The following is a 26,698-nucleotide window of genomic DNA, read 5'->3' on the forward strand; positions in this document are numbered from 1 at the left end:
GTCACACTTACATGTTTTTATTTATTTTATTTTTTAAAAATATATTTTATTAATTTTTTGCATTTAATAAATGCATTTAAAGGACATTTTAATACCTTTTTCTTGAACATTCACTTACCAGACACCGCATAAAGGCATTAATGAATATACGTAACCAAATAAACCTGTTTTTCTCGTTCTCCGAAAGCGAGATATTTTCCGTTGCCCATGCCAAGCAAGTCAGTTCGAGACGAAGGACGCGGCCACCGGCTGCTAGAACATTCGCTGCCGGTATCAGTGGGGAGAGATAGCACGCCTGCGCCTATAGCACGTGAGGGACATGAATGCAACACGATGACAGTCATCGGTCATTATGGAACGTTGTAGTTCGTAATTAATAATTATGTATAACAGGATATTGTAAAAATTAAGTGACGAGCCCTGGCCAGTGTGGCTAAGTGGTTAGAGCATCGTCCCGGGGACTGAAGGGTCCCGGGTTCGATTCCGGTCAAGGGCATGTACCTTGGTTGCGGGCACATCCCCAGTAGGGGGCGTGCAGGAGGCAGCTGATCGATGCTTCTCTCTCATCGATGTTTCTAACTCTGTCCCTCTCCCTTCCTCACTGTAAATAAAATCAATTAAAAAAAAATTAAGTGACGAGACCTTTATTAAAACGTTTCTTACATGCCATCCTCTTGGCCGGGGCTGCAGAAATATCCGTTGTGGGCCGCGTGCGGCCCCGCGGGCCGCGAGTTTGACACACTTGTGCTACTGATTAGAAGTAACGGGGTATTATTTTAAGATTTCATTAATTTTTATGGGGCATTTCGCAGGGTGGGCGGATCTGAGGAGGGAGGAGGATTTGAGATGGCTTTTATGGGGGGTTTACCCCGGGATACGTTCCAGCGAAATTGATTTCCCTGATTTGTCTCATTCCCGCGTTTGCATAGCTCAGGTCTGTAACCGAATTCAACACTCGAGAGCCGTCAGCTGTCTTTGGGCCCCTTAAGTGATTTTATTTGCCACGGAAAAAGACCAAGATGGCCACAGATTAAATTCACACGGAACGTGAAAGGCGATACCTAATTCTGCTTGTGGGTCAGGCTGGGCGACGCGAAATTAATTCGAAATTGCCGTTTGGCAGATAATTTTCTATGAAAGTCTCAGCAGGGGGTTTTAGCGTTGTCCGTGGACTGAGCTCATTTAGAAACGTTGCCCGGAAAGACAGAAATTGCAGAAATAAACCTGTTGAAAAAGGAGGAGGCTATGGGGGTAGGTAAGCGTCCGTGTTTCGAAAGGGACCGTGTGTGTAGTCACAGTGATTCGAGACTGTAGGGCTCTACCCTGGTTCATTGTCTGACTTGGTTGGGCATCTTCTCTGTGCATTGAAGGGTCCCGGGTTCGATTCCCGGCCAAGGGCACACTCCCAGGTTGCGGGCTTGATCCCCAGTAGGGGGTGTGCAGGAGACAGCCGGTCCATGATTCTCTCTCATCATGGATGTTTCTATCTCTCCCTCTCCCTTCTCCCTAAAGAAAAAAAAAAAAAATTCAATAAAATCGTAAAATAAAAACCCAATAGGATACTTAAATGGATGGAAATATACCGGGTGTCCCTCAAAATGTCTCTACATGTTGATTACTTATTCATTCTATTGGGTTCAATCTGAAAAGAAGAAAAAAAATCCCTTGCGATATCAGACAAGAACGTGTATACCTTTATGTGGGACGCCCTGTAGATAAATGAAACATAACTACAGCCCATGCATAAACCCTAACATTTAGAATTGATGGGCTTGCTTTTTAAGAACATATATTTTTTTTTTCAACTAGAGGCCCGGTGCACGAAATTTGTGCACGGGTAGGGTCCCTCGGCCTGTCCGGCACCCACTCGCAATCCGGGACCCTTGGGGGATGTCGGAGAGCCGGTTTCGGCCCGATCCCGCAGGCCAGACCGAGGGACCCCACTGGTGCACGAATTTGTGCACTGGGCCTCTAGTAAAAATATATTAAAAAAAAAAAAAAGCCATAATGACGCCCTGTGTACCGAGCACATAGTAGGAGTTTTTGGTGTGGTTAAGGCTCACTCCACACAGTGTGTCTACATACGAATTCCTGTGGGGCCTCCCGGCGTCGTGTCCAAGGTAGGTGACTTCTGTTATGCATTTTTTTTTTTTTTTTACAAATTCGAACAGCAATAACCTTGAAGCCACGACGTAAGAAGGGTTTCAAACACAGCCAACGTCGTTCCCCCTGTTCCAACTTCGGAAATACTTATTGAAAATCTTAGTGTGAGTTTTTATTTTTAATTTCGTCGGGAAGCATAGGTAAGTCCTTCTGTGGCCGTGATTTAAACTGGCCGCTGACCTTCCCGACTTTTACCCCAAACGGTGTGTTTCTGAGTTCTCACGCCGGACGCGCCTGCCCACGTTGAGCTATGTCGATGGACGTTGTTTTCCCGTGGTTTATGGCTTTAATGTGTTTCTCCGTGTCTGCCGTGGAATTTCGTTTCAAGCCAAGCGTTTAAAGTGACGTTTTTCAAAGAATGCATCTAGGTGATTCCGTGGGACCCTCCGAAGACCGTTGGGTATTTTACATGCATTTCATGTAAGATCGGAAAAAATCTCCTTTGGGATAATTTAATTTTATTTCTTTTTTTTTTTTCCCCTCAACGTCCCATTAGCTTATTTTCTTTTATTTTTTTCTGTGCAATTGTCTCATTTTTAGCCCCCCCAGAATGCATTTTCTCAAACTACCCAATTTTTATTTTTATTTTTTTTTGCAAATAACACTCCAAATCGTTTCTTCTTGACATATTTTCTGTTCCTTCACACGTTGCATCACCCTATTTCATATTTTTATTTTTTTGAAATCCAGCGGAAACAGCTTTTAACTTTTTTGTATGACATTATTTTTTTTATTTTTTTTTTGTCTTTGATTGGGTGGTAGCTCTCTCTCTTCTGAACTTTTTTTTTTTGCCAACCTGTTGGTTTTGAAATCTTTTTCCCTTTACTTTCCTTCCCGGTCTGACGCCAGGAGCCAACAGCAAGAGAAACACAGATGATATAACCAGTAATGACCGAGGGGATGACGAAGGTATATTTTTTCTTGTTTTGTTTTTTTTCTTTTTTCCTTTTCCCCCTCCTCCTGAGCTCGATGCATGAGTTTATATATATCTCTCTCTTTTTTTTTCTTTTGCATTTCCTCCTGTTTTTCCCCCCTTGACCTGAGATTAGTACGTCTCCGCGTACTTCTTCTTGTTTGCAAACCACTGTCCTTTTTTAAATCCCACTGACGGTGCGATTACGGCCCAGGCATTTCCCGTGAGAAGACGTGTACGTGCGTCCTTTAAAAATACGAAGTGAATCAACAAAATGTGCTTGACAAGAAAATCCACTTCTTGTATTTTTTTGTTTTTTCTTTTCTTTTTTTCTTTTTCTTTTTTTTTTTTTTTTTTTTAAGCCTGGCCACAAGAAGAGAACTGAACGTTGAACACACACACATATGCATGTGTCTATGTGTCTTTTCTTCCCTCCCTTCCGAATGTGGTTTTGTGAGCTCGTGTTGCATTTTTGATCTCCGGTCTGCATTCCGTGTGTGAACTGCAAAATTCTGTGGACCACATTGGAGAGACTTTTTTTGCGGGGCACGGGGAGGGGGTTCTGGGTGGCCTTTTTCTCTGTTTGTTTCTTTGTTTTCCAAACAGACTGGTTCTCTACACATTGATCATGGCTCCCTGAATCTCTGTCCTCAAAGACCATTGAGAAATACTGTTTTCCCATCATCTATATATATAAAAGCCTAATGACCTAACGACCAGTCGACCGGTCGCTATGACGTCTACTGACCACCAGGGGGCAGACGCTCAATGCAGGAGCGGCCCTCTGGTGCTCAGTGCGCTCCCACAACCAATGAGCAGCCGGCCAACCTCCCCGGGTCCCTCCCGCTGGCCGGCTGGACCCGATCGGTTCTGATCGCCAGCCAGGTCGAGCGACCCCACCCGTGCACGAATTTGTGCACCGGGCCTCTAGTTGTTTAACAAAACAGCAACGTTGCCCTATTCCGTCTGGTTCAGTGGACGGAGTTTCGTAGGCCCGTGGATGGAAGGGTCCCGGGTTCAATTCCAGTCGAGGGCACGTACCTTCATTGCAGGCTTGAACCCCAGCCCTGGTCGGGTGCCTGTGGGAGGCAACCAATCGATGTGTCTCTCTTCTCTCTCACATCCATGTTTCCCTCTCTCTCTCCCTCTTGTCCCTCCCACTCTTTCTCTCTCAAAATCAATGGGAAAATGTCTTCAGGGGAGGATTCACACACAAAAAATAATAATCAATCAATAAATACAACAAGAAAGCAATCACTGAGGGTTCTCACTGATTGAAAACCACAAGGAGAGTGTAAATTTCCAGGGAAAATAGGTAGCATTTCAGTCATGTTATCTGGAGGTGGGAGTCGTGTGTCATTTTTTACCACATTTTTAAAAAAATATCTTACTGATTTTTTACAGAGAGGTAGGGAGAGGGATAGAGAGCTAGAAACATCGATGAGAGAGAATCATGGACCAGCTGCCTCCTGAACGCCCCCTACTGGGGATGTGCCCACAACCGAGGTACATGCCCTTGACCGGAATCGAACCCGGGACCCTTCGGTCCACAGGCCAATTCTCTTTCCACTGAACCACAGGGTCTAAGGCTAAATTCTTAATTAGTTTATTTTTTAATCCTCACCTGATGGGCCTCCCATATGGGCTTATACCTGGGATGGAACCCGTAACCTATGTGGGCCCCCTGACCAAGAGTCGAACCCACAACCTTTCAGTGCATTGGATGATGCTCCAACCAACCAAGTCACTGAGCCACCCAGCCAGGCTAAATCCTTAATTAAAAAAAAAAAAAATATATATATATATATATATATATATATATATATATATTTTATTGATTTCAAAGAGAGGAAGGGAGAGGGAGAGAGAGAAACATCCATGCTGAGAGAGAATCATGGATCGGCTGCCTCCCGCACGCTCCCCCCACTGGGGATTGAACCCACAACCCAGGCATGTGCCCTTGACCGGAATTGAACCCGGGACCCCTCCGTCTGCAGGCGGACGCTCTATCCACTGAGCCACACCCACATCTTTACTGGGCGCCCGTCCTTCTTCGAGGTTCCTCACTGCCTGTTCCCCCTTCCCCTTCTCTCCCCAGACATCCACGACCAGAGCAGTAAGAAGCCGGTGATGGTGTACATCCACGGCGGGTCCTACATGGAGGGCACCGGCAACATCATCGATGGCAGCATCCTGGCCAGCTACGGCAATGTCATCGTCATCACCATCAACTACCGGCTGGGCATTTTAGGTGAGTCACGTCGTCCATCCGTCCGTCCGGGCAGGGACCGGCTGCCACCAGCCGGGAGTCCGTTCTGCTGAGTTGCGTGTCGTGAGGTTGACCAGATGGCCCTTCTGCTGAGTTGCGTGTTGTGAGGTCGACCAGATGGCCCTTCTGCTGGTTGCGTGTTGTGAGGTCGACCAGATGGCCCTTCTGCTGTTTGCGTGTTGTGAGGTCAACCAGATGGCCCTTCTGCTGTTTGCGTGTTGTGAGGTCAACCAGATGGCCCTTCTGCTGTTTGCGGGTTGTGAGGTCGACCAGATGGCCATTCTGCTGTTTGCGGGTTGTGAGGTCGACCAGATGGCCATTCTGCTGTTTGCGGGTTGTGAGGTCGACCAGATGGCCCTTCTGCTGTTTGCGGGTTGTGAGGTCGACCAGATGGCCCTTCTGCTGTTTGCGTGTTGTGAGGTCGACCAGATGGCCCTTCTGCTGTTTGCGGGTTGTGAGGTCGACCAGATGGCCCTTCTGCTGTTTGCGGGTTGTGAGGTCGACCAGATGGCCCTTCTGCTGAGTTGCGTGTTGTGAGGTCGACTAGATGGCCCTTCTGCTGTTTGCGTGTCGTGAGGTCGACCAGATGGCCATTCTGCTGGTTGCGTGTTGTGAGGTAGACCAGATGGACATTCTGCTGGTTGCGTGTTGTGAGGTCGACCAGATGGCCCTGGCGTCGCCCCCATCGCTGGGACATCCCACTTTAAGCCTCCATTCCACATAGGTGCGGGGGCTGTGTCCCCCTTGAATGCTTTCGAGGGGTTCAGTAGGAGAGGCCACGGGCATGAGCAACGCATTTGGGAACGAATGGGCGATGCTGTGGCAATGGTCGGCCAGGGCCACGGATGTCGCCTTTGTTTCGTGGTCGCGTGGCAGGCGGTATGGCGTCTGGCCTGTCGGAAACACGTTCCCCTAATTTTTTAGCAGATTTTTGCTGTGTTTTGGGGGCTCCCAGGAATGGCTGTGTGGTGCCCAGGCCCATGGCTTTTGCATGAGATGGAATTTACTAACTGTTCGTTGATTGTGGGAACATTTTGCGGTTCAGCGGGATTGGACGTTGGCTGAATGCGTGGACATTCGAGCTCACCGCCCACTATTTTTTGCATTTTGTTCATTTTTCTCAGACTGGGTGTTAAATATATGTCGTTGGGGGATATATTTTGAGGATGACCTCTGTGTTTTTTGTTTGTTTGTTTGTTTGCCTGCTGTGTTGCACAATTCATGACTAGACTATCCCTTGATCTATGGAACAGTGCTCGTGTTCAAAAATGCATCGGGGACGAGGCCCCAATTGGATTTCGGACGTTGCGATTCGGAGAATGAGGCCTGGATGTGGCTGCGTGGTTAACTGTTAAATATTAGAAATGCAGTAAGATGGATGAATGGATCCGTGTCCAACGAGAAACATGGCCGAACACGTTTTCTCTAAATGGACACGTCTCGCCTGATGCTCTCGTATTTTGAGATTGATTTTCCGTGCCCGTGTGGGAACATTCACCTCTACAAGACGCCAGGAGCAGGCCTGAACTTGTAGAAAACACATTTCTAGCCTAGGCATGCACATCTCCCCACGTGTTGGCACACAGTTGAGCTTTGGTTTTTAAAATATGTTTTTATTGATTTCAGAGAGGAAGGGAGAGGGGTAGAGAGAGAGAAAAATATATCCAGGATGAGAGACAATCATGGACCGGCCGCCTCCTGCACGCCCCCTACTGGTTGGGGATGGAGCCTGTAACCCAGGCATGTGCCCTGACTGGGAATCGAACCCTGCCCTCCTGGATCATCGGTTGACGCTCAACCACTGAGCCACACTGGCCGGGGCACAGTTGTGCTGTTTGGAGCTTTGATAAAATACTCAAAATCCCTTGTTGGTTTTTTGGTTCTTTTTTTTTCAGGAAAACAAAGTCTTAGATTTTGAGCCTTCTCATTTTCTGATTTTCTTTTCAATTTTTTACTTTGCAGGTAACCATTTGTTATTATTATTGTTACTAGACGCCTGGCTCACAAAATTCATGCAGGGTGGGGTCCCTAGGCCTCACCGCCCCATCTCTCTGCCTCCTTCTTCCCTAGCTCCCTCACCCCCCCCCCCACCGCTACCGCTGGTCGCCCGCCATGATCTGTGCCGCCCCCTGGTGGTCAGCGCACGTCATAGCGAACGATCGCATTCCTGCTCTCCCGGTCGAACTTCCGAGCGAACAATTTGCATATTAGCCTTTTATATATATAGTTACTTTGTTTACTATATTTTTTTAATTAAATTTTACTGGGGTGACATTAGTCAACATGAGCATATAGGTTTCAGGGGTGGATTTCTAAGTGACAGAATCTGTATATAACACCATGTGCCCAACCCCCCAAAGTCGAATCCTGTCGGTCGGTCACAGGAAGAGCTGTAACTGGAATCCTAACCTTGTGGTTTCCCTGACGGCCAGTAGCTAAGTAATCTGAGTATCTAATGAAATGCTAACACGCTTTCAAAGAGACCCAACTATATATATAAAAGCCCAGTGGCCGTTTTGGAAGAATGACCGGTCGCTATGACGCGCACTGACCACCAGGGGGCAGACACTCAATGCAGGAGCTGCCCCCTGTTGCCAAGCGATAAGGAACGAGCAGGTGGGCGGGTAGGAACGAAGGGTCCTGGATTTGCAAGAGGGATGTCCAACTGCCAGTTTAGGCCTGGCAGTCGGACACCCCCTGAGGGGTCCCAGATTGTGAGAGTGTGCAGGCCAGGCTGAGGGCCTCCCCCCAACCCCCGCCCAACATGAATTTCATGCATCGGGCCTCTAGTACAATATGTCTATTTTTGGTGAATATTTTTGTCTAAACAACAGAAACATAAAGGAAAAGCAAAATAAAAATCCCGTATCATTACAATGGAACTGAAAACATCAGACGTCCATGATTTCAAAAGTAACTTTAGCACTGGCTGGTGTGGCTCAGTGGATAGAGCCTCAACCTCTGAACCAGGAGGTCATGATTTGATTCCCGATTCGATAGAGTCTCGGCCTGCGGAACGAAGGGTCCTGGGTTCGATTCCCGGTCAAGGGCACAGGCCCGGGTTGCGGGCTCCATCCCCAGTGGGGGGTGTGCAGGAGGCAGCCGATCCACGATTCTCTCTCATTGTTGACGTTTCTCTCTCCCTCTCCCTCTCCTTTCCTCTATCTGAAATCAAAAAAGTTTTTTTAAAAATATTTTTTAAAAAATCATTTGGCTCAGTAGATAGAGCGTCAGCCTGCGGACCGAGGGGTTCCGGGTTCGATTCCGGTCAAGGGCATGTACCTGGGTTGCGGGCACATCCCCAGTAGGGGGCGTGCAGGAGGCGGCTGATGGATGTTTCTCTCTCATCGATGTTTCTAACTCTCCATCCCTCTCCCTTCCTCTCTGTAAAAAAAATCAATAAAATATATTTTTTTTAGAAAGGTGGATTTTGCATTGATAATCTGGCTGTTTAGCATCCGGGGATGAGCTACTGTGAGGTCCTGGACCTCACAGACGCCCTTTCATTGGATGCGGTAACACAGGCCAGCTCGTCCCAACAGACACTTCGACGGAGGTTGCAACATGCGCCCTTCTTTCTCTTTAACGCGGATTTTGCGTTTGCCCCGGGACCCCCGGCAGCGGCCGGCCGCCATCCCCTTCTGCCTTCCGGGAAATCAGTATCGTTCCCTTCACAATTATTCTGAAACCATTAGCATCTGGATTCTTACGTCATAATCCGATACAATGCACTGTGCCCAGTGAGGGTCATTCCGATCAATGCTTTGTGCACGTATGCCCGTGTTTGGCAAATATCGTTGAAATATCGTCGGATGTTTTTCTTCAAAAACTTGTGCGTGCCTGGCCCGGCCGGTGTGGCTCAGTGGTTGAGCATCGAGCTGTGAACCAAGAGGTCATGGTTCGATTCCCGGTCAAGGGCACAGGCCCGGGTTGCGGGCTCCATCCCCACTAGGGGGCGTGCAGGAGGCAGTCGATCCGTGATTCTCTCTCCTCATGGATGTTTCTCTCACTCCCTCTCCCTTCTTCTCTGAAATTGATAAAAAAAATAATTTACAAAAAGCCATACATGCATAAAATGCTGTTTTCCTGTTCAAGGACGGGAAAATATTATTAGAGATGATTATTGTTGTTGTATTTTTTGGTTTGTTTATTTTTTATCAGTAATGAGTGCTGTTGTCCTACCCAAAACAGAGGGTGAAAAATGAATGATGATAAAAACGGGAACTACGGTAAAAATGGGTGGCGGCTTGAAAAGAATGTAGATTTTTTGTTGTTGGTAATCCTCCCCCAAGTATGTTTTTTCCCGTTGATTCTTAGAGTTGGAGGGAGTGGGAGAGACATTCGTGGATGGGTTCCCTCCCCCATTCGTGCCCCGAATAGGGCCCGGGATGGGACCTGCCACCGGGCTCCCTGATTCGATGCCCAGCCCAGGGCACATACTCATTTCCAGGTTCCATCCCCGGCCTCATTCTGGGCACAAGTGGGAGGCATCCATCCGATGGGTGTCTCTCACATCAATGTTTCTCTCTCTCTCTCCCCCTCCCTTCCACTCTCTCTCTCTCTAAAAAAAAAAGAAATCAATGAAAATAATATACCAGCCATAGCCTGTTTGGCTCAGTGGATAGCGCATCGGCCTGCGGACTGAATGGTCCAGGGTTCGATTTTGGTGAAGGGCACATGCCCGGGTTGTGGGTTCTAACCCCAGTAGGGGGCATGTGCAGGAGGCAGCCGATCCATGATTCTCTCTCATCATGGATGTTTCACACTCTGTGTCTCTCTCCCCCTCCTGTCCACTCTCTCTAAAAAGCAATGGAAAAAATTGCCTCGAGTGAGGATTAATAAAATAATAAAATAAAAAAATATACTGGGTGAGAACTAAAAAAAAAAAAATCTACATATATAAAAGCCTAAGTGACCGAACAACCGAACAACCGGTCGCTATGAGCACACTGGCCACCAGGGGCAGACGCTCAATGCAGGAGCTGCCCCCTGGTGGTCAGTGCGCTCCCACAGCCAACCTCCCGCGGCCCCGATCAGCCTTGATCGCCAGCGAGGCCAAGGGACCCCCGCCCCCCGTGCACGAATTTGTGCACGGAGCCTCTAGTAATAATTTTAAGAACCTTGTCATGCGAAGTACGAGACACACTTCCCATTTGCTGTTTGAAATACGAGTGTTTTTCCTCATCAGACCTGCGGCTCCGTCTTGTGAGCCAGTAAACACACAATTTATGGGCTTGTCGAGTGCATTGGGGGAGTTACTCACCTCTTATTCACCACGGGGTTCGTGCCAAGCAAACCGGGCTGTGTCCCCATCACAATAAAGTGATGATTTACACCCGCATGAGGCCCAAGGACTTAATAGGACCTCACTTACTTGCAAACGAGACGCTCTGTTCTAAGCACATTTCTTTTTATTACTGCTGTGCACGTGTCTCCTTAGAAAGACGTATAATATACAAAACTTGACTTGTATGAAATCTGCCTCTTTTTAAAAAAATATATTTCGATTGATTGACTTCAGAGAGGAAGGAAGAGGGAGAGATGAGAGAGAGAGAGAGAGAGAGAGAGAGAGAGAGAGAGAGAGAGAGAGAGAGAAACATCCATGAGGAGAGAGAATCATGGACCGGCTGCCTCCTGCACGCCCCCTACTGGGGATCGAGCTCGCAACCCGGGCATGTGCCCTTGACCGGGGATCAAACCGACCGTGACCTCCTGGTTCATAGGTTGAAGCTCAAGCACTGAGCCACACTGGCCGGGCAAATTTTTTATTTATTGATTTGAGAGAGAGAGAGAGTGAGAGAGAGAGTGAGAGAGAGAGAGAGAGAGAGAGAGAGAGAGAGAGAGAGAAACATCAATTTGTTGTCCCATTTCTTTATTCATTCATTGCTCGATTCTTGTATGTGCCCTGACCTGGGATCGAACCTGAAATCTTGGAGTATCAAGACGACCCTTGAATCAACTGGGCGACCAGGCTGGGGCTCCCCAAACTCCTTTTCTACCATCAAATGCTCCCCCACTTGTGCATAGCTCTGTGTTTTCAAGTGGATGGAGTCCTGGGCCCCTTCAGAGCTGGGGCCAGACCTCACCTGGGCTTTCCCTTCTGTGTGTTTGCCCCACAACACACCCACTCCTTCTGGCCGATGAAGTGTTTTATTCTGTGACTCGAGAATTTGAAAAAAAAAAACAACAAAAAAACCAAAAAACACGAAAGCGAATCCATCCAGGAGAGAATCTGTTTATGTAAACATCTCCTTGCTGCCGTGCGTGGGAGTGAATCTTCCTGGTTGTCAGAAACTGTGAATGCCTGATGGGATGTAAACGACGTTTGTTTTCGCTCCGCACACAGGCAGCTGCTCCGTTTCATCAAAGACTGACAGTTCTGTTTCCCTGCAAACGCCTTCTTTAATGCCGATGTCATCGGTGTAGGCCTCATCTTTTTTTTTTTTCAATTTAATTTTTTTACTAGAGGCCCAGTGCACGAAATTCATGCACCAGGGGCGGAGGTTCCTCAGCCTGGCCAGCATCCTCTCCAATCCAGGAACCTCGGGGGTTTTCTGACTGCTGGTCTAGGCCTGATCCCTGCGCAATCTGGGACCGCAGGCTCCTAACTAACTGCTCACCTGCCTGCTGGCCTGATCGCCCCTAACTGCCTCTTCCTGCCGGCCTGATCGCCCGTAACTGCTCTCCCCTGCCAGCCTCATCGCCCTGAACTGCTCTACCCTGCTGGCCTGATTGCCCCTAACTGCTCTCCCCTGCTGGCCTGATCGCCCCTAACTGCCCTCCCCTGCTGGCCTGATCACCCCTAACTGCCCTCCCCTGCTGGCCTGATCACCCCTAACTGCCCTCCCCTGCCAGCCTGATCACCCCTAACCACCTCTGCCTTGGCCCGCCACAGTGGCTTTGTTTGGAAGGATGACCGGAAGACATCCGGTCATCCAGTCTAATTAGCCTATTACCCTTTTATTAGTATAGATTGATTTTTAGAGAGAGAGGAAGGGAGAGGGCGAGAGAGAGAGAGATGTCCATGATTAGAGATTATCATGGATCGGCTGCCTCCTGCACGCCTCCTACTCGGGCTCCAGCCCACACCCGGGGATATGTGCCCTTGACTGGGATTCGAACCCTGAACTCCTGGTTCCTCGGTTGATGCTCAACCACTGAGCCACGCCAGCCGGGCCCATAGTTTGTCTCGAACGCAATGTCCCACCTTCCGATTTGGGATTCTGGGAGAAATGCTGATGACAGCAGCTCCATATGAGTCGTCGCTACAGTGGATGCAGAAGGGACAGAGATGTGAGACATGTGTATCATGCAAAGAGTGTAATGAAAACGTTTAATGCCATAGAGCCCTGGCCAGCGTGGCTCCGTGGATAGAGAGAGGGTCAGCCTGAGCCTCAAAGGGTCACGGGTTTGAGTCCACGTCAGGGGCACGTACCTGGGTTGCAGGTTCGATCCTGACCCTAGTCCAGATGTGGGAGGGAGGCAACCCATCGATGTGTGTCTCTTACATCGATGTTTCTCTCTCTCTCCCCTTCTTCCCTCCCTTCCACTCCTTCTAAACATCAGTGGGAAAATATATCCCCGGGTCAGGATGAACAACAACAATAAAAATCTATATTCTTTTCAAGCTGCCACCCACTCTTACCATACTTCCCATTTAGAACACCATTTATTTTTCACCCTCTGTTTTGGGTAGGAAAACAGCACTCATTACGCAGTTAAAAAAACACCCACAAAACCAAACGAAAAAACACAACAATAATCATCTCTGAATACGTTTTCCCTCCTTTAACAGGAAAATAGCATTTTATGGATGCATGGCTTCTTTTTCAATCATAATTTTTTACGAGAGGCCTGGTGCACGACATTTGCGCACTGTGGTGGTGGTGAGCGGGGGGGGGGACCCTCAGCCTGGCCTGTTCTCTCTCGTGGTCCGGAACCCCGTCTCCGGAGGGATCCTTAGCGCTGTCCCAGAGGTGAGAGAGGCCCCACCACCACCGCTGTGCTCTCCAGCCTTGAGCCCGGCTTCTGGGTGAGCAGCGCTCCCCCTGTGGGAGCGCACTGACCCCCAGGGGGCAGCTCCTGCATTGATCGTCCGCCCCCTGGTGGTCAGTGAGTGTCATAGCGACCGGTGGTTCTGCCGTTCGGTCAATTTGCATATTGGCCTTTTATTATATAGAATTGGTTTCAGAGAGGAAGGGAGAGGGAGAGAGAGAGAAACATCAATGATCAGAAAATCATGGATCAGCTTACTCCTGCACGCCCCACACTGGGGATCGAGCCCGCAACCCGGGCCTGTGCCCTTGACCAGGAATCGAACCCAGGACCCTTCGGTCCGCAGGCCGACCCTCTAGCCACTGAGCCGCACCGGCCAGGGCCCCTCTCCCTTCTTCTCTGAAATAAATAAAAATATATATAAAAATATATTAGAAGAATCAGCACAGAGGTACTCTGGGAGCACAGTGAATGCTCGTTCTGCGTCCCTTACCTGTTCCCACAGGTAGATTAAACCTCCCTTTCCCATCACCTGTCATTCCTGCTTCGTTCAGGGGTCGATGCTCAACCACTGGGCCACACCAGCCCGGCATCTCTTTCTATTTTTAACTAAAGCCATGGGCCCGGCCGGCGTGGCTCTGTGCCCGAGCTTTGACCTATGAACCAGGAGGTCACGGCTACGATTCCCAGTCAAGTGCACATGCCCGGGTTGTGGGTTCGAGACCCAGTAGGGGGCATGCAGGAGGCAGCCGATGCATGATTCTCTCTCATCATGGATGGTTCTCTCTCTCTCTCTCTCTCTCTCTCTCTCTAAAATAAATAAAAATATATTTTATAAAGTGCCTGGGTCCTTATTGCTATCTGGGAGGCCAGGTGCACACATTCCTGCCCTGGGGCATTGCACCTGAACAGGTGAGCATCTCTCATTACCTCTGACTTGGCTTTAAAAGATGCTCGTCCGTGCCCTGACCGGTGTGGCTCAGTGGATAGAGCGTCGGCCTGCGGACTGAAGGGTCCCGGGTTCGATTCCGGTCAAGGGCATGGACCTGGGTTGCGGGCACATCCCCAGTGGGGGGCGTGCAGGAGGCAGCTGATCGATGTTTCTCTCTCATCGATGTTTCTAACTCTCTATCCTTGTCCCTTCCTCCCTGTAAAAAATCAATAAAATATATTTTTTTAAAAACAGATGATTGTCCGTGTCCCAGCTCCTCCACCCTCTGCCTTCTTCCCGTCCTTACGTGACTGGGGCCAGGAGATAAGGGACCAAAATCTAAGGCGTCGGCCTCGCATCTTATCTCAAGGGGACTCCCCTGAGCCCCAGGTGCGATTGATCGCCGAGATCCTGGGACGCCTACAGACCTTCGAGGAGCCGTATTGATCTCCTCCGATCTCTTCTTCCTATCGGCCCGGGCGCCGTGAGCAACGACTGAAATGCGTCTCATGTTCGGGGGGTCGGGGGCAGAATCCTCTCAGATGTACGGGTTCGAGCGAACGCCTGTGCCTGGTTCTGAAAGGGATACAGGTGGACGTCCCTCCCTGTGGCCTGTGATGATGAAACGTCGTCTGGAATTATTTAAGCTTCAAGCTTAAGAGGGAGGGTTCATTCACAGGCTAGTCCGTCTCGCCCGGCCGGCGGGGCTCAGGGGTTGAGCGTCGACCTAGGAACCAGGGGGTCCGGGTTCGATTCCTGGTCAAGGGCACAGGCCCGGGTTGCGGGCTCTATCCCCAGTATGGGGGCGTGCAGGAGGCGGCTGATCCGTGATTCTCTCTTATCATTAGCTAGAGGCCCGGTGCACGAATTTGTGCACAGGTATGGGGGGGCCTCGGCCTGGCCGGGGATTGAGGCTTTTTGGGGGGGGTTCTGGTGGGCAGGGGAGGTGAGGGCTATAGGAGGTTGGCTGTGGGAGCGCACTGACCACCAGGGGGCAGCTCCTGTCTGCCCCCTGGTGGTCAGTGCGCATCATAGCGACCGGTCAACCGGTCATTCTGGTTGTTCCGTCAAAACAGTCGATTTTTAGACTTTTATATAGAGAGATGTTTCTATCTCTCTCTCTCCCCTTCTCCTTTCCTCTCTGAAATCAATACCAATATATTTATTTTCTATTTTTTTAAATATATTTTATTGATTTTTTACAGAGAGGAAGGGAGAGAGATAGAGAGTTAGAAACATCGATGAGAGAGAGACATCGATCAGCTGCCTCCTGCACGCCCCCCACTGGGGATGTGCCTGCAACCAAGGTACATGCCCTTGACCGGAATCGAACCCGGGACCCTTCAGTCCACAGGCCGACGCTCTATCCACTGAACCACACCGGCCAGGGCAATACAAATATATTTAAATAAAAGAATGAAGGCAGACCTGGCCGGTGTGGCTCAGTGGATAGAGCGTCATCGGCCTGCGGACCGAAGGGTCCCGGGTTCGAATCCCATGACCGGCCGCACCCAACTTGCAGGCTCCTCCCCGGCCCGGGCCCTGGTCGGGGCGCACGCAGGAAGCCACCCACCCATGTGTCTCTCTCACATGGATGTTTCTCTCCGTCTCTCCCTCTCCCTTCCTCTCTCTCTCGAAATCTATGGGGAAATATATCCCCCAGGGAGGATTCAAGATAAACAACTAACTAAATAGCTAAATAGATAAACAAACAAATAAAATTTTTCTCTTAAAAAGAAAAGGAAGAATGAAGGTAAAAAAAAACCCAGAATCATACGCAGGCCTGTCGTCTCCGTGGAGATGCCATAGTGACTGTCTTTACCGTTGATGCCACTTACATCCGACTGGCACCACCAGCCGGACACCTGCTCTGGGCCGACCATGGGCTGGCGTGAGTCCGGCCTGGTGACTGTCATTCTCCGTGACGGATATAATTTCCCGTCTTCCCCTGTGGGTTTGGGGACCGGATTTCAGCCCTGAATTTCGCAGGAAGTTCTCCAGGCCCCCTCGCCTCCCTGACCGTGGGGATGGCGGGTTCTGCTGTGCAACCTTCTCACCTACCGTTGTCTTCTTTGGTTTCTGTGTTACGGCCAAGGAATTAATTTCCTGCTTGATTTGACGTCCAGCTGGTGAGTGCGCGTCAATGAGCCCGGCTGGTGCGGCTCAGTGGTTGGGCATTGACCTAGGAACCAGGAGGTCATGGGTTCGATTCCCCGTCAGGGCACAGGCCCGGGGTGTGGGCTCAATGCCCAACCAGTAGGGGGCGTGCAGGAGGCAGCCGATCCGTGATTCTCTCTCATCACTGATGTTTCTCTTTCTCCCTCTCCCTTCCTCTATCAGAAATCAATAAAAAAAAATGCATACATATAGATAGATAGATGATAGATAGATAGATAGATAGATGATAGATAGATAGATAGATGATAGATGGATAGATAGATGATAGATAGATAGATAGATAGATGATAGATAGATAGATAGATAGATAGATAGATAGATAGATAGATAGATAGATAGATGATAGATAGATAGATAGATAGATAGATGATAGATAGATAGATAGATAGATGATAGATAGATACATAGATAGATAGATAGATAGATAGATAGATAGATAGATAGATAGATAAAGGGTGTCCCAAAATTCACGCAAGATTTGGATTTTACGTGAGCATTAACAACAAAAATTAAAAGCCTAATTTGACTTGGTTTATTGAATCAGATTCTAATATCTGTTGCCCTTTGATGTCAATCCCTTCGATTCGATAAGCATCACCAAGTTCCAATGATGGCCCAGGAGCAGGGACAAGGAAGACCAATGGAGACCGCGGCTTTGTGTCTGTGCCAGCAGAGCCGGGGAGGCCACGGACCCGATGTGCTGTTCCACACATAACCCTAGACTGTCTACTTTATGAATCAATAGAATACTTACAGTTTTTAATTAGAAACCTGTGTTTTCTATCAGAATTACTTCTTGCATGAATTTTGGGACGCCCTTTTAATATATATCATTATATATATTATATATATTTTATATATATTTATATATATTTTATTATTGTATGTATATTTTACATATATATTTCATAAATATATATATTACATATATATATATATATATATATATATATATATATATATACATATATATATATATATTAAAAAAAAGGAATGAACCCTGGCCAGGTTGGCTCAGTGGATAGAACATGGACCTAGAATCGATGACGCTGAAATAAGCCAATTGGAGAAAGACACGTGTCCCATGACCTCACTTATTTGTGGGATCCAATGAACGAAAGGAATTAACCAACAAAATAAGACCTGAAGCCGGGAGACGTGGAACAGACGGGCACACGATGGGGGGATGGGGTGCGAGGAGAGATCAACCAAAGAGCTCATACACTGACTAGAGGCCCGGTGCACGAACTCGTGCACAGGGGGCATCCGGCCGGCCCCCCGGGATCGAGGCCAATCGGGGCCGGGCCGGCCGGGGAGAGGGGCTGTGATAGGTTGACCAGCTGGCCACACCCCCACCCAGGATGGGGGGCGGGCTGATTGGGGGCGGATCCAGCCAGGGGGAGGGGCCTCAGGCAGTTGGCCGGCCCACCCGCCCCCTGGTCGAACTCCCGGTCAAACTCCTGGTTGAGGGGACAATTTGCAGATTAGCCTTTTATGATAAAAGCTGTGCATAGGCCCTGGATCAGGCCAATTGGGTGATGAAGACCTGGGGTGGGTGGTGGCTGTGAGGAGGGACCTAAAATATGGAAACGGGAGACATCTATAATGCTATCAACAATAAAAATCATATATTTCATGCCCTGGCCAGTGTGGCTCAATGGATAGAACATCAGCCTGCAGACTGAAGGGTCCCGGGTTCGATTCCACTCAAGGGCACACATGCCCGGGTCGCGGGCTCCATCCCCAGTCGGGGGCGCGCAGGAGGCGGCCGGTCCATGATTCTCTCTCATCATCGATGTTTCTCTCTCTCTCTCTCTCTCTCTCCCGTCCTCTCTGACATCGATACAAATATATCTTTTAAAATTATGCATTTTATTGTCAAATAGAAAGAAAATAAAATGTCCACATAAATGAGGATGAAATGTGTTTTTATGAAACGCTGCCTTTATCATGATTCAACGTGTGTGTGCACCGTCTGGCTATAGATTTCCCTTCCATGAACGTCTGGCTGTATACATTTCCATTCCGTGACAGTTGACGGTCAATATTCTACTAGTTTCAGATGCACCGCATGGTCGTTCGGCATTTCTGTGCCGTAAGGACTGATCCGATGGGGAAAAAAAAATAATAATTACAAATCTGCTTTTACAACATCGTCACAGGCGTGTCGAATGCAGCCCGGGCGACATCGTTAATCATTATTCTAAGATCTAGACAGGCTGTCGCCTAGCATAGATTTTAAATTTTATAAAATGGCATTTCTTATATTAAAGATTATTGTCATGTTTTTATTCATTTCAGACAGGAAGGGAGAGGGAGAGAGAGACACATCCATGAGGAAGGAGAATTATTGGCGATCGAGCCCACAACCCGGGCACGGGCCCCGACCGGGAATCGAACCCGTGACCTCCCGGTTCGTAGGGCGACGCTCAACCCCTCAGCCACACGCCGGCCGGCCTCGAGTTGCCGATTTAAATGTAATTCAGCTAAGACTTCGCTTTTTCCCCCATAATGGGAGTAGCAGTTGGCAGAAGCATAGTAATAATTACACCAACGTTTGTCAGTATCTGGTATTTTTTCCCGTCCAGTGGCAATGCATGAAGACTCATTAATGTTTGGTGTCTTCTTTTGTTTTTGTTTTTTTAATGCGTAGTTTCTTGGGGTGTAGGCATTTCCACCGATCTGTTGCTATTTGCTCTTACAGGACATATATATATATATATATTTTTTTCCCCCAGGGGTCCATTGAGAAGGAATTTGGTCATGGTAGTATTTTTTTAATGTGTGAATCCTGGGATCCAAATCTATAACAATAAAAGCATGACATGCTAATTAAACCAGACTTCCGAATGACCTTCCGGACGTCATTCTGGACATCCTTCCGGATGAAGCTGCTGCAGTGGGGCCGAGGCAGGGGCGGTTAGGGGCGATCAGGCAGGCAGGTGAGTGGTTAGGGGTGATCAGGCAGGCAGGTGAGTGGTTAGGGGTGATCAGGCAGGCAGGTGAGTGGTTAGGGGTGATCAGGCAGGCAGGTGAGTGGTTAGGGGTGATCAGGCAGGCAGGTGAGTGGTTAGAGGCGATCAGGAAGGCAGGTGAGTGGTTAGGGGCGATCAGGCAGGCAGCTAAGTGGTTAGGGGCGATCAGGAAGGCAGGTGAGTGGTTAGGGGGGAACAGGAAGGCAGGTGAGTGGATAGGGGTGATCAGGCAGGCAGGTGAGTGGTTAGGGGTGATCAGGCAGGCAGGTGAGTGGTTAGGGGCGATCAGGCAGGCAGGTGAGTGGTTAGGGGCGATCAGGCAGGCAGCTAAGTGGTTAGTGGCGATCAGGAAGGCAGGTGAGTGGTTAGGGGGGAACAGGAAGGCAGGTGAGTGGTTAGAGGCAAACAGGAAGGGAGGTGAGTGGTTAGGGGCGATCAGGCAGGCAGGTGAGTGGTTAGAGGCGAACAGGAAGGCAGGTGAGTGGTTAGGGGCGATCCGGAAGGCAGGTGAGTGGTTAGGGGTGATCAGGCAGGCTGCTGAGTGGTTAGGGGCGATCAGGCAGGCAGGTGAGTAGTTAGGGGCGAACAGGAAGGCAGGTGAGTGGTTAGGGGCGATCAGGAAGGCAGGTGAGTGGTTAGGGGCGATCAGGAGGCAGGTGAGTGGTTAGAGGTGATCAGGAGGCAGGTGAGTGGTTAGGGGCGATCAGGAGGCAGGTGAGTGGTTAGAGGTGATCAGGAGGCAGGTGAGTGGTTAGGGGTGATGAGGCAGGCAGGCAAGTGGTTGGGGCAATCAGGCAGGCACAAGCGAGTGGTTAGGGGCGATCAGGAAGGCAGGTGAGTGGTTAGGGGTGGTCAGGCAGGCAGAGGGGATAGGGGTGATCCCGCAGGCAAGAATTTTGTGCACCGGGCCTCTAGTGTATAAATAAATGTCATGAGCTATTTATACGCAGGGATATTTCCTAAGTGTGGGCATTTTGGACCGGACTAGATTTCAAGGATCTTTAACTCTTGGACAAATGACTCCGTGAACATTTTTGTTGAACCAAATTCCCACTATTCACCGTTTGCATTTCCTGTTTGAAGAAGCGTCTTTCTTTTCTCAAACTTTCTATGGGCTTTTATACCTTTTTCTTACACATTTTTTCTGCTTGGAGTCCTTCAGCAATTATATATGTTGCAAATGTCTTCTACCCTCTGGCTCAGCCTTTACTGTTCTTAATGGTGCATTTTCTTTTATTTTTTACTAGAGGCCTGGTGCACGAAATTTGTGCACTCGGGCTGGGGAGCGGGGGAGTGGGGGGGTCCTTCAGCCTGGCCTGCGCCCTCCTGCAGTCCGGGAGACCTCGGGGGATGTCTGACGGACAGCTTAGGCCCGCTCCCTTAGCGCTATGGCAGAGCTGCGAGGCCAGCTTCTGGCTGAGCGCGGCTCCCCCTGTGGGATCACACTGACCACCAGGGGGCAGCTCCTACACTGAGCGTCTGCTCCCTGGTGGTCGGTGCACGTCATAGCGAGCAGCTGAGCAGCCTTAGCATACCATTAGCATATTACGCTTGGATTGGTTGGACGGCCGACCTGATGACCGGACTCTTAGCATGTTAGGCTTTTATGATATAGGATTTTTTTGGGGGAAATTTATTCATTAAATTGGTTGGTGCGGCCTGGGTCCACAGGAACGTATAGGTTTCACGCGTGGATTTTTCTCCGTTACAAAATCTGTGCACTTTCATGAGCTGACGTTCCTAAAGTGACTGTATTGACTTTGCCATAATCTTCTTTAAGACGGGCAACTTGGGGATTCTCTGTAAGACGTTCTTTCCTACCCAGTGAGATGAATGCATCTTTCTATCGTATTTTTTTCTAAAACACTTATTTTGCCTTTGGTCTTGAAAAGCCACAGGGAGTTGATATTATTTGTATTATATGAAAAATAGGTAAGACTTACTTTTCCATGTAGATCATAAAAACATCAGGATGCTGTATTTCCGAACCAAAAGAATGTTATCGCATATCGTTAACGTTCTCTTGCTTCCTTTGGGTATCAGTATCATATTCCCTTACGCATTCCATTTCGTAATAATTGACAGTACACGGTATAACACGTCATCCACTTCTTGGTCTCTTTTGAGGGAATTTTCGACTATTTTCGAAACTTTGCATTTTGGTCCCGATTTTCCCATCTCCCCTTGGGGCAAAGAAGCGAACATCTGTCTGGTTTTCAGTGAAGAATCTGATGAATCGTTTCGGCCAGCTCAGGCGTTCTGGACACATATCGATATTGAAGAGATGAGTTAACAAAAATGGAATACCTCCCTGGCGTTTAAGAATTCTTTTTAAGATCTTTTCGTGGTAATATTTCACGCTGTTCTGCACGGGCGTCTTATAGACATTTTATTTATTTGGTTTCTAGGAATTGATGTTTTCAGAGCTGTGGTAATAGCTCTCTTTTTCAATTCTTCATTTTGTTACTGTTTTGGGTGGAATTTAAAATAGCTTCCTATTTTCCTTGCAGAATATTAAGTTTTTCCCACAGGGAATCTCACTGAATCCGATGCCTACACATTCGGAATATCTGTGACTCACATGAATAGATGCTACTTTTTTTTTTATCGTTATACATATTTATTCATTTAAAGAACATTTTTTATGAATTCCAGAGAGGGAGGGAGAGGAAGAGGGAGTCTGCCCCCTGGTGGTCAGTGCACGTCATAGCTAGTGGTTGAGCGGCCTTAGCATATCATTAGCATATTGCGCTCTGATTGGTTGAACGGATGACTGGACAACCGGGCAATTAGCATATTAGGCTTTTATCATATAGGATTTTCTTTAAAACAAGAACTACTGATGAGGCCCTGGCCGGTGTGGCTGAGTGGGTTTGCCCCACACACCTAAGGGTGCCAGTTCGATTCCCGGTCAGGGCACATGTCCGGGTTGAGGGCTTGGTCCCTGGTATGGAGCATGAAAGAGGCAATGAACCCATGGATATTTTGCATTCGAAGCCCTGTTCGTCTCTCTCCCTCTCAAAAAAAAAAATCAATTAGACGTATCTTTTAAATAATGTATTTAAAAGAAAATCTAGCGATGATCTCAAATGCGTTTTCAGAGCAAGTGAGCCGCTGAACACCCGTGAGCTTGTCTGGAAACGTCTGTATGGTCCCGCTCTCGTGCAGAACACGCTGGCTGAATTTTAATTTGCAATTATTTGCTCTCAGCCGTCAAATAAATCACGCTTCTCCCCTGCCCTGAATGCTATTGTTGCTGGGAGGAATTTAGCTGTCCGTGGAAAAGTGTTTCTCCTTTGAAAACAAGACATTCCCTGAGTGTCAATCCCATAGTGGGCCTTTGAGTTTTTGCAGTTTTCCTGGGATGCAAATAGGTAGTATATTCTTTTCTCTTTTTTATTTTTAATTCTCTCACTAGGATGTTTTTTTCCATTGACACTTAGCATATTAGGCTTTTATTGTATAGGATGTATTTATATGTATGTATATATATATGTATATATGTATATGTGTATAAATGTATGTATATATGCATATATATGTATATATGTATATGTGTATATATATATGTATATATATATATATATATATTTGTCAATTTCAGAAATGAAGGGAGAGGTAGAGGGAGAGGAACATCTATTCTTGACAGAGAATCATGGATCGGCTGCCTCCTGCCTGCCCCCTTCTGGGGATGGAGCCGGTAACCTGGGCATGTGGCCTGACTGGGAATCCAACCATGACCTCCTGGTTTATAGGTCGACGCTCAACCACTGAGCCACACCGGCCGGGCTTGTTTGCTTTCTTATGTTCCTGGTTGTATTTGTGAATGGTTCATGGTATTCGGAAAGAAAATATTTATAGTCACACTAGAGACCCGGTGCACGAAATCCGTGCATGGGTAGGGTCCCTAGGCCTGGCCGGCAATCAGGGCCAATCAAGGCCTTCCTTCCCCCAGCTGCCGGCTGCTGGCCAGGGCCTCCTTCATTTTGCGCCGTCCCCCAGTGGTCAGCGCACGTCACAGCGAGTGGCCGAACTCCTGGTCGGTCGAACTGCCAAGGGGACAATTTGCATATTAGCCTTTTATGGTATAGGAAGGGGGCACTTGGGTGGGCATGACAGACAACCTACGGGCACTACATTGCAAGGTTGGTTCATCCACCGAAACCCACTCTTCTCTGAGTGGCTTCGATGTGGGCGTGCAATGCAAGTCCTTGCAAACCTGAAGTTACTTTTGTTCCTTGCTTGTCCTAGAGGTGAAGCCAATGGAAAGCACTTATATGTGAGAGGGAATTCATCCAGTTCAATCCCTTCAACAGGGACTGAGGTTTAACCTTAGCCCTTTACATAGAAATTTTTTCAAGAATAAAACATGTTCAAGGGCAACATCTGATATGTGGGCTGGGGGGCTTTCTGGTCTACGTACAGCCCTCTTCCATTCACACGGTGGCGGAATCTCTCTACGTGCGGTTTTGCATTGCATTTTGTTTTGATAATGCTACTCGAGGCCCGGTGCACAAAAATTTGTGCACTCAGGGGAGTCCCTCAGCCCAGCCTGTGCCCTCTTGCAGTCTGGGACCCCTCGGGGGATGTCCACCTGCTGGCTTAGGCCCGCTCCCTGGGGGATTGGGCCTAAGCTGGCAGTCAGACATCCCTCTGGCAGCCCGGGATCCCTCGGGGGATGTCCACCTGCTGGCTTAGGCCCGCTCCCTGGGGAGATTGGGCCTAATCTGGCAGTCAGACATCCCTCTGGCAGCCCTGGAGCCCTTGGGGGATGTCCACCTGCTGGCTTAGGCCCACTCCCTGAGGGTTCGGACCTAAGCTGGCAGTCAGACATCCCTCTGGCAGCCCAGGAGCCCGCGGGGGATGTCCAACTGCTGGCTTAGGCCCGCTCCCTGGGGAGATTGGGCCTAATCTGGCAGTCAGACATCCCTCTGGCAGCCCTGGAGCCCTTGGGGGATGTCCACCTGCTGGCTTAGACCCGCTCCCTGAGGGTTCGGACCTAAGCTGGCAGTCAGACATCCCTCTGGCAGCCCTGGAGCCCTTGGGGGATGTCCACCTGCTGGCTTAGACCCGCTCCCTGAGGGTTCGGACCTAAGCTGGCAGTCAGACATCCCTCTGGCAGCCCAGGAGCCCTCGGGGGATGTCCACTTGCCAGCGGGGCGCAGGCCTAAGCTGCAGTCGGACATCCTTAGCACTGCTGAGGAGGCGGGAGAGGCTCCCACCACCACCGTTGTGCTGGCAGCTGTCAGCCTGGCTTGTGGCTGAGCAGAGCTCCCCCATGTGACCACCAGGGGACAGCTCCTGCATGGAGCATCTGCCCCCTGGTGGTCAGTGTGTGTCACAGCGACCAGTCATTCCCAGTCGTTCTGCTGTTAGCGTCAATTTGCATATTACCCTTTTAGTATATAGGATGCTAAGTGAAATAAGTTCATCAGCAAAAGCTAAGAACTCTAACATTTCACTCATAGGTGGGATACAAAACTGAAACTCGTGAATACAAATGGCCGCATGGTGGTTGCCAGGGGGAAAGGCCGTGGGTGGGGGAGAGGGTCCAAGTATATAAGTTGACGGGAGAAGATTTGACTTTGGGTGGAGGGCACACAGGGCAATGGACAGATCTTGTCCCATAGAAACCCACACCTGAAACCTACATGTTCATGTGGACCAGTGTCACCCCAATAACTTCAATTTAAAAAGAGATCTTTTTAAAAAAAATCATGCACATTTTAATTTGTTCTTCATCAGGGCGTTGGCTTGCATTGCCTAGGCTGTAAGTCCAAGATGTAGATAGATGGCTTATTTATTCCAATTTTGACACAAATAAAGAAGGAGATACCAATTTATGTAGATGGTGCAAAATCTTTTATCTATACTAATAACAGGGTAATATGCTAATTAGACTGGATAGACCGGACGTCTTCTGGACAAAGTCGTGGGGGCTGAGGCAGAGGAGGTTAAGGGCGATCAGGCAGGCAGGCAGAGTGGTTAGGGATGTCAGGCAGGCAGCGGAGCAGTTAGGGGCGATCAGGCTGGCAGGGGAGAGCAGTTAGGGGTGATCAGGCTGGCAGGGGAGCAGTTAGGGACGATCAGGCTGGCAGGGGAGCGGTTAGGGGCAATCAGGCAGGCAGGCAGGTGAGCAGTTAGGGGCGATCAGGCTGGCAGGGGAGTGGTTAGGGGTGATCAGGCTGGCAGGGGAGCAGTTAGGGGCGATCAGGCTGGCAGGGGAGAAGTTGGGGACGATCAGGCTGGCTGGGGAGCAGTTAGGGGCGATCAGGCTGGCAGGGGAGCAGTTAGGGGCAATCAGGCAGGCAGGGGAACAGTTAGGGGCGATCAGGCAGGCAGGGGAGCAGTTAGGGACGATCAGGCTGGCAGGTGAGCGGTTAGGGGCAATCAGGCAGGCAGGCAGGTGAGCAGTTAGGGGCGATCAGGCTGGCAGGGGAATGGTTAGGGGTGATCAGGCTGGCAGGGGAGCAGTTAGGGGCGATCAGGCTGGCAGGGGAGAAGTTAGGGACGATCAGGCTGGCTGGGGAGCAGTTAGGGGTGATCAGGCTGGCAGGGGAGCAGTTAGGGGCAATCAGGCAGGCAGGGGAACAGTTAGGGCGATCGGGCAGGTAGGGGAGCAGTTAGGGACGATCAGGCTGGCAGGTGAGCGGTTAGGGGCAATCAGGCAGGCAGGCAGGTGAGCAGTTAGGGGCGATCAGGCTGGCAGGGGAGCAGTTAGGGGTGATCAGGCAGGCAGGGGAGCAGTTAGGGGCGATCAGGCTGGCAGGGGAGCAGTTAGGGGCAATCAGGCTGGCAGGGGAGCAGTTAGGGGTGATCAGGCAGGCAGGGGAGCAGTTAGGGGTGATCAGGCTGGCAGGGGAGCTGTTACGGGTGATCAGGCAGGCAGGGGAGCAGTTAGGGGTGATCAGGCAGGCAGGGGAGCAGTTAGGGGTGATCAGGCAGGCAGGGGAGCAGTTAGGGGCAATCAGGCAGGCAGAGGTGTTTAGGGGCAATAAGGTAGGCATGCAGAGTGGTTAGGGGCGATCAGGCTGGCAGGGCAGCAGTTAGGGGCGATCAGGCAGGCAGAGATGTTTAAGAACAATAAGGCAGGCAGGCAGAGTGGTTAGGGGCAATCAGGCAGGAGATCGGTTAGGAGCCAGCGGCCCCGGATAGTGAGAGGGATGTCCGACTGCCGGCTGTCCCAGATTGGAGAGGGTGCAGGCTGGGCTGAGGGACACCACCCCCTCCCCACCCCGTGCACGAATTTCATGCACCGGGCCTCTAGTTAGACT

The 26,698-nt window shown here is 49.4% G+C and overlaps 1 protein-coding gene across 3 annotated transcripts in view; it reads left to right on the forward strand.

The window, feature by feature from the left end:
- The window catches only part of NLGN4X (neuroligin 4 X-linked), a 158,382-nt gene that overhangs the window by 88,801 nt on the left and 42,883 nt on the right, over window positions 1–26,698 (forward strand). For 2 of the 3 annotated variants that reach the window (XM_036311182.1, XM_036311183.1), the window contains one exon: window positions 5,175–5,327. In XM_036311182.1, coding sequence (XP_036167075.1) covers window positions 5,175–5,327 — 153 coding nt within the window. Of the gene's footprint in view, window positions 1–3,012; window positions 3,073–5,174; window positions 5,328–26,698 lie in introns of all 3 variants that reach the window. The other variant, XM_036311184.1, reaches the window with a different exon arrangement.

Source organism: Myotis myotis, unplaced genomic scaffold (genome assembly GCF_014108235.1).
Source record: "Myotis myotis isolate mMyoMyo1 unplaced genomic scaffold, mMyoMyo1.p scaffold_m19_p_51, whole genome shotgun sequence".
NCBI lineage: Eukaryota > Metazoa > Chordata > Mammalia > Chiroptera > Vespertilionidae > Myotis > Myotis myotis.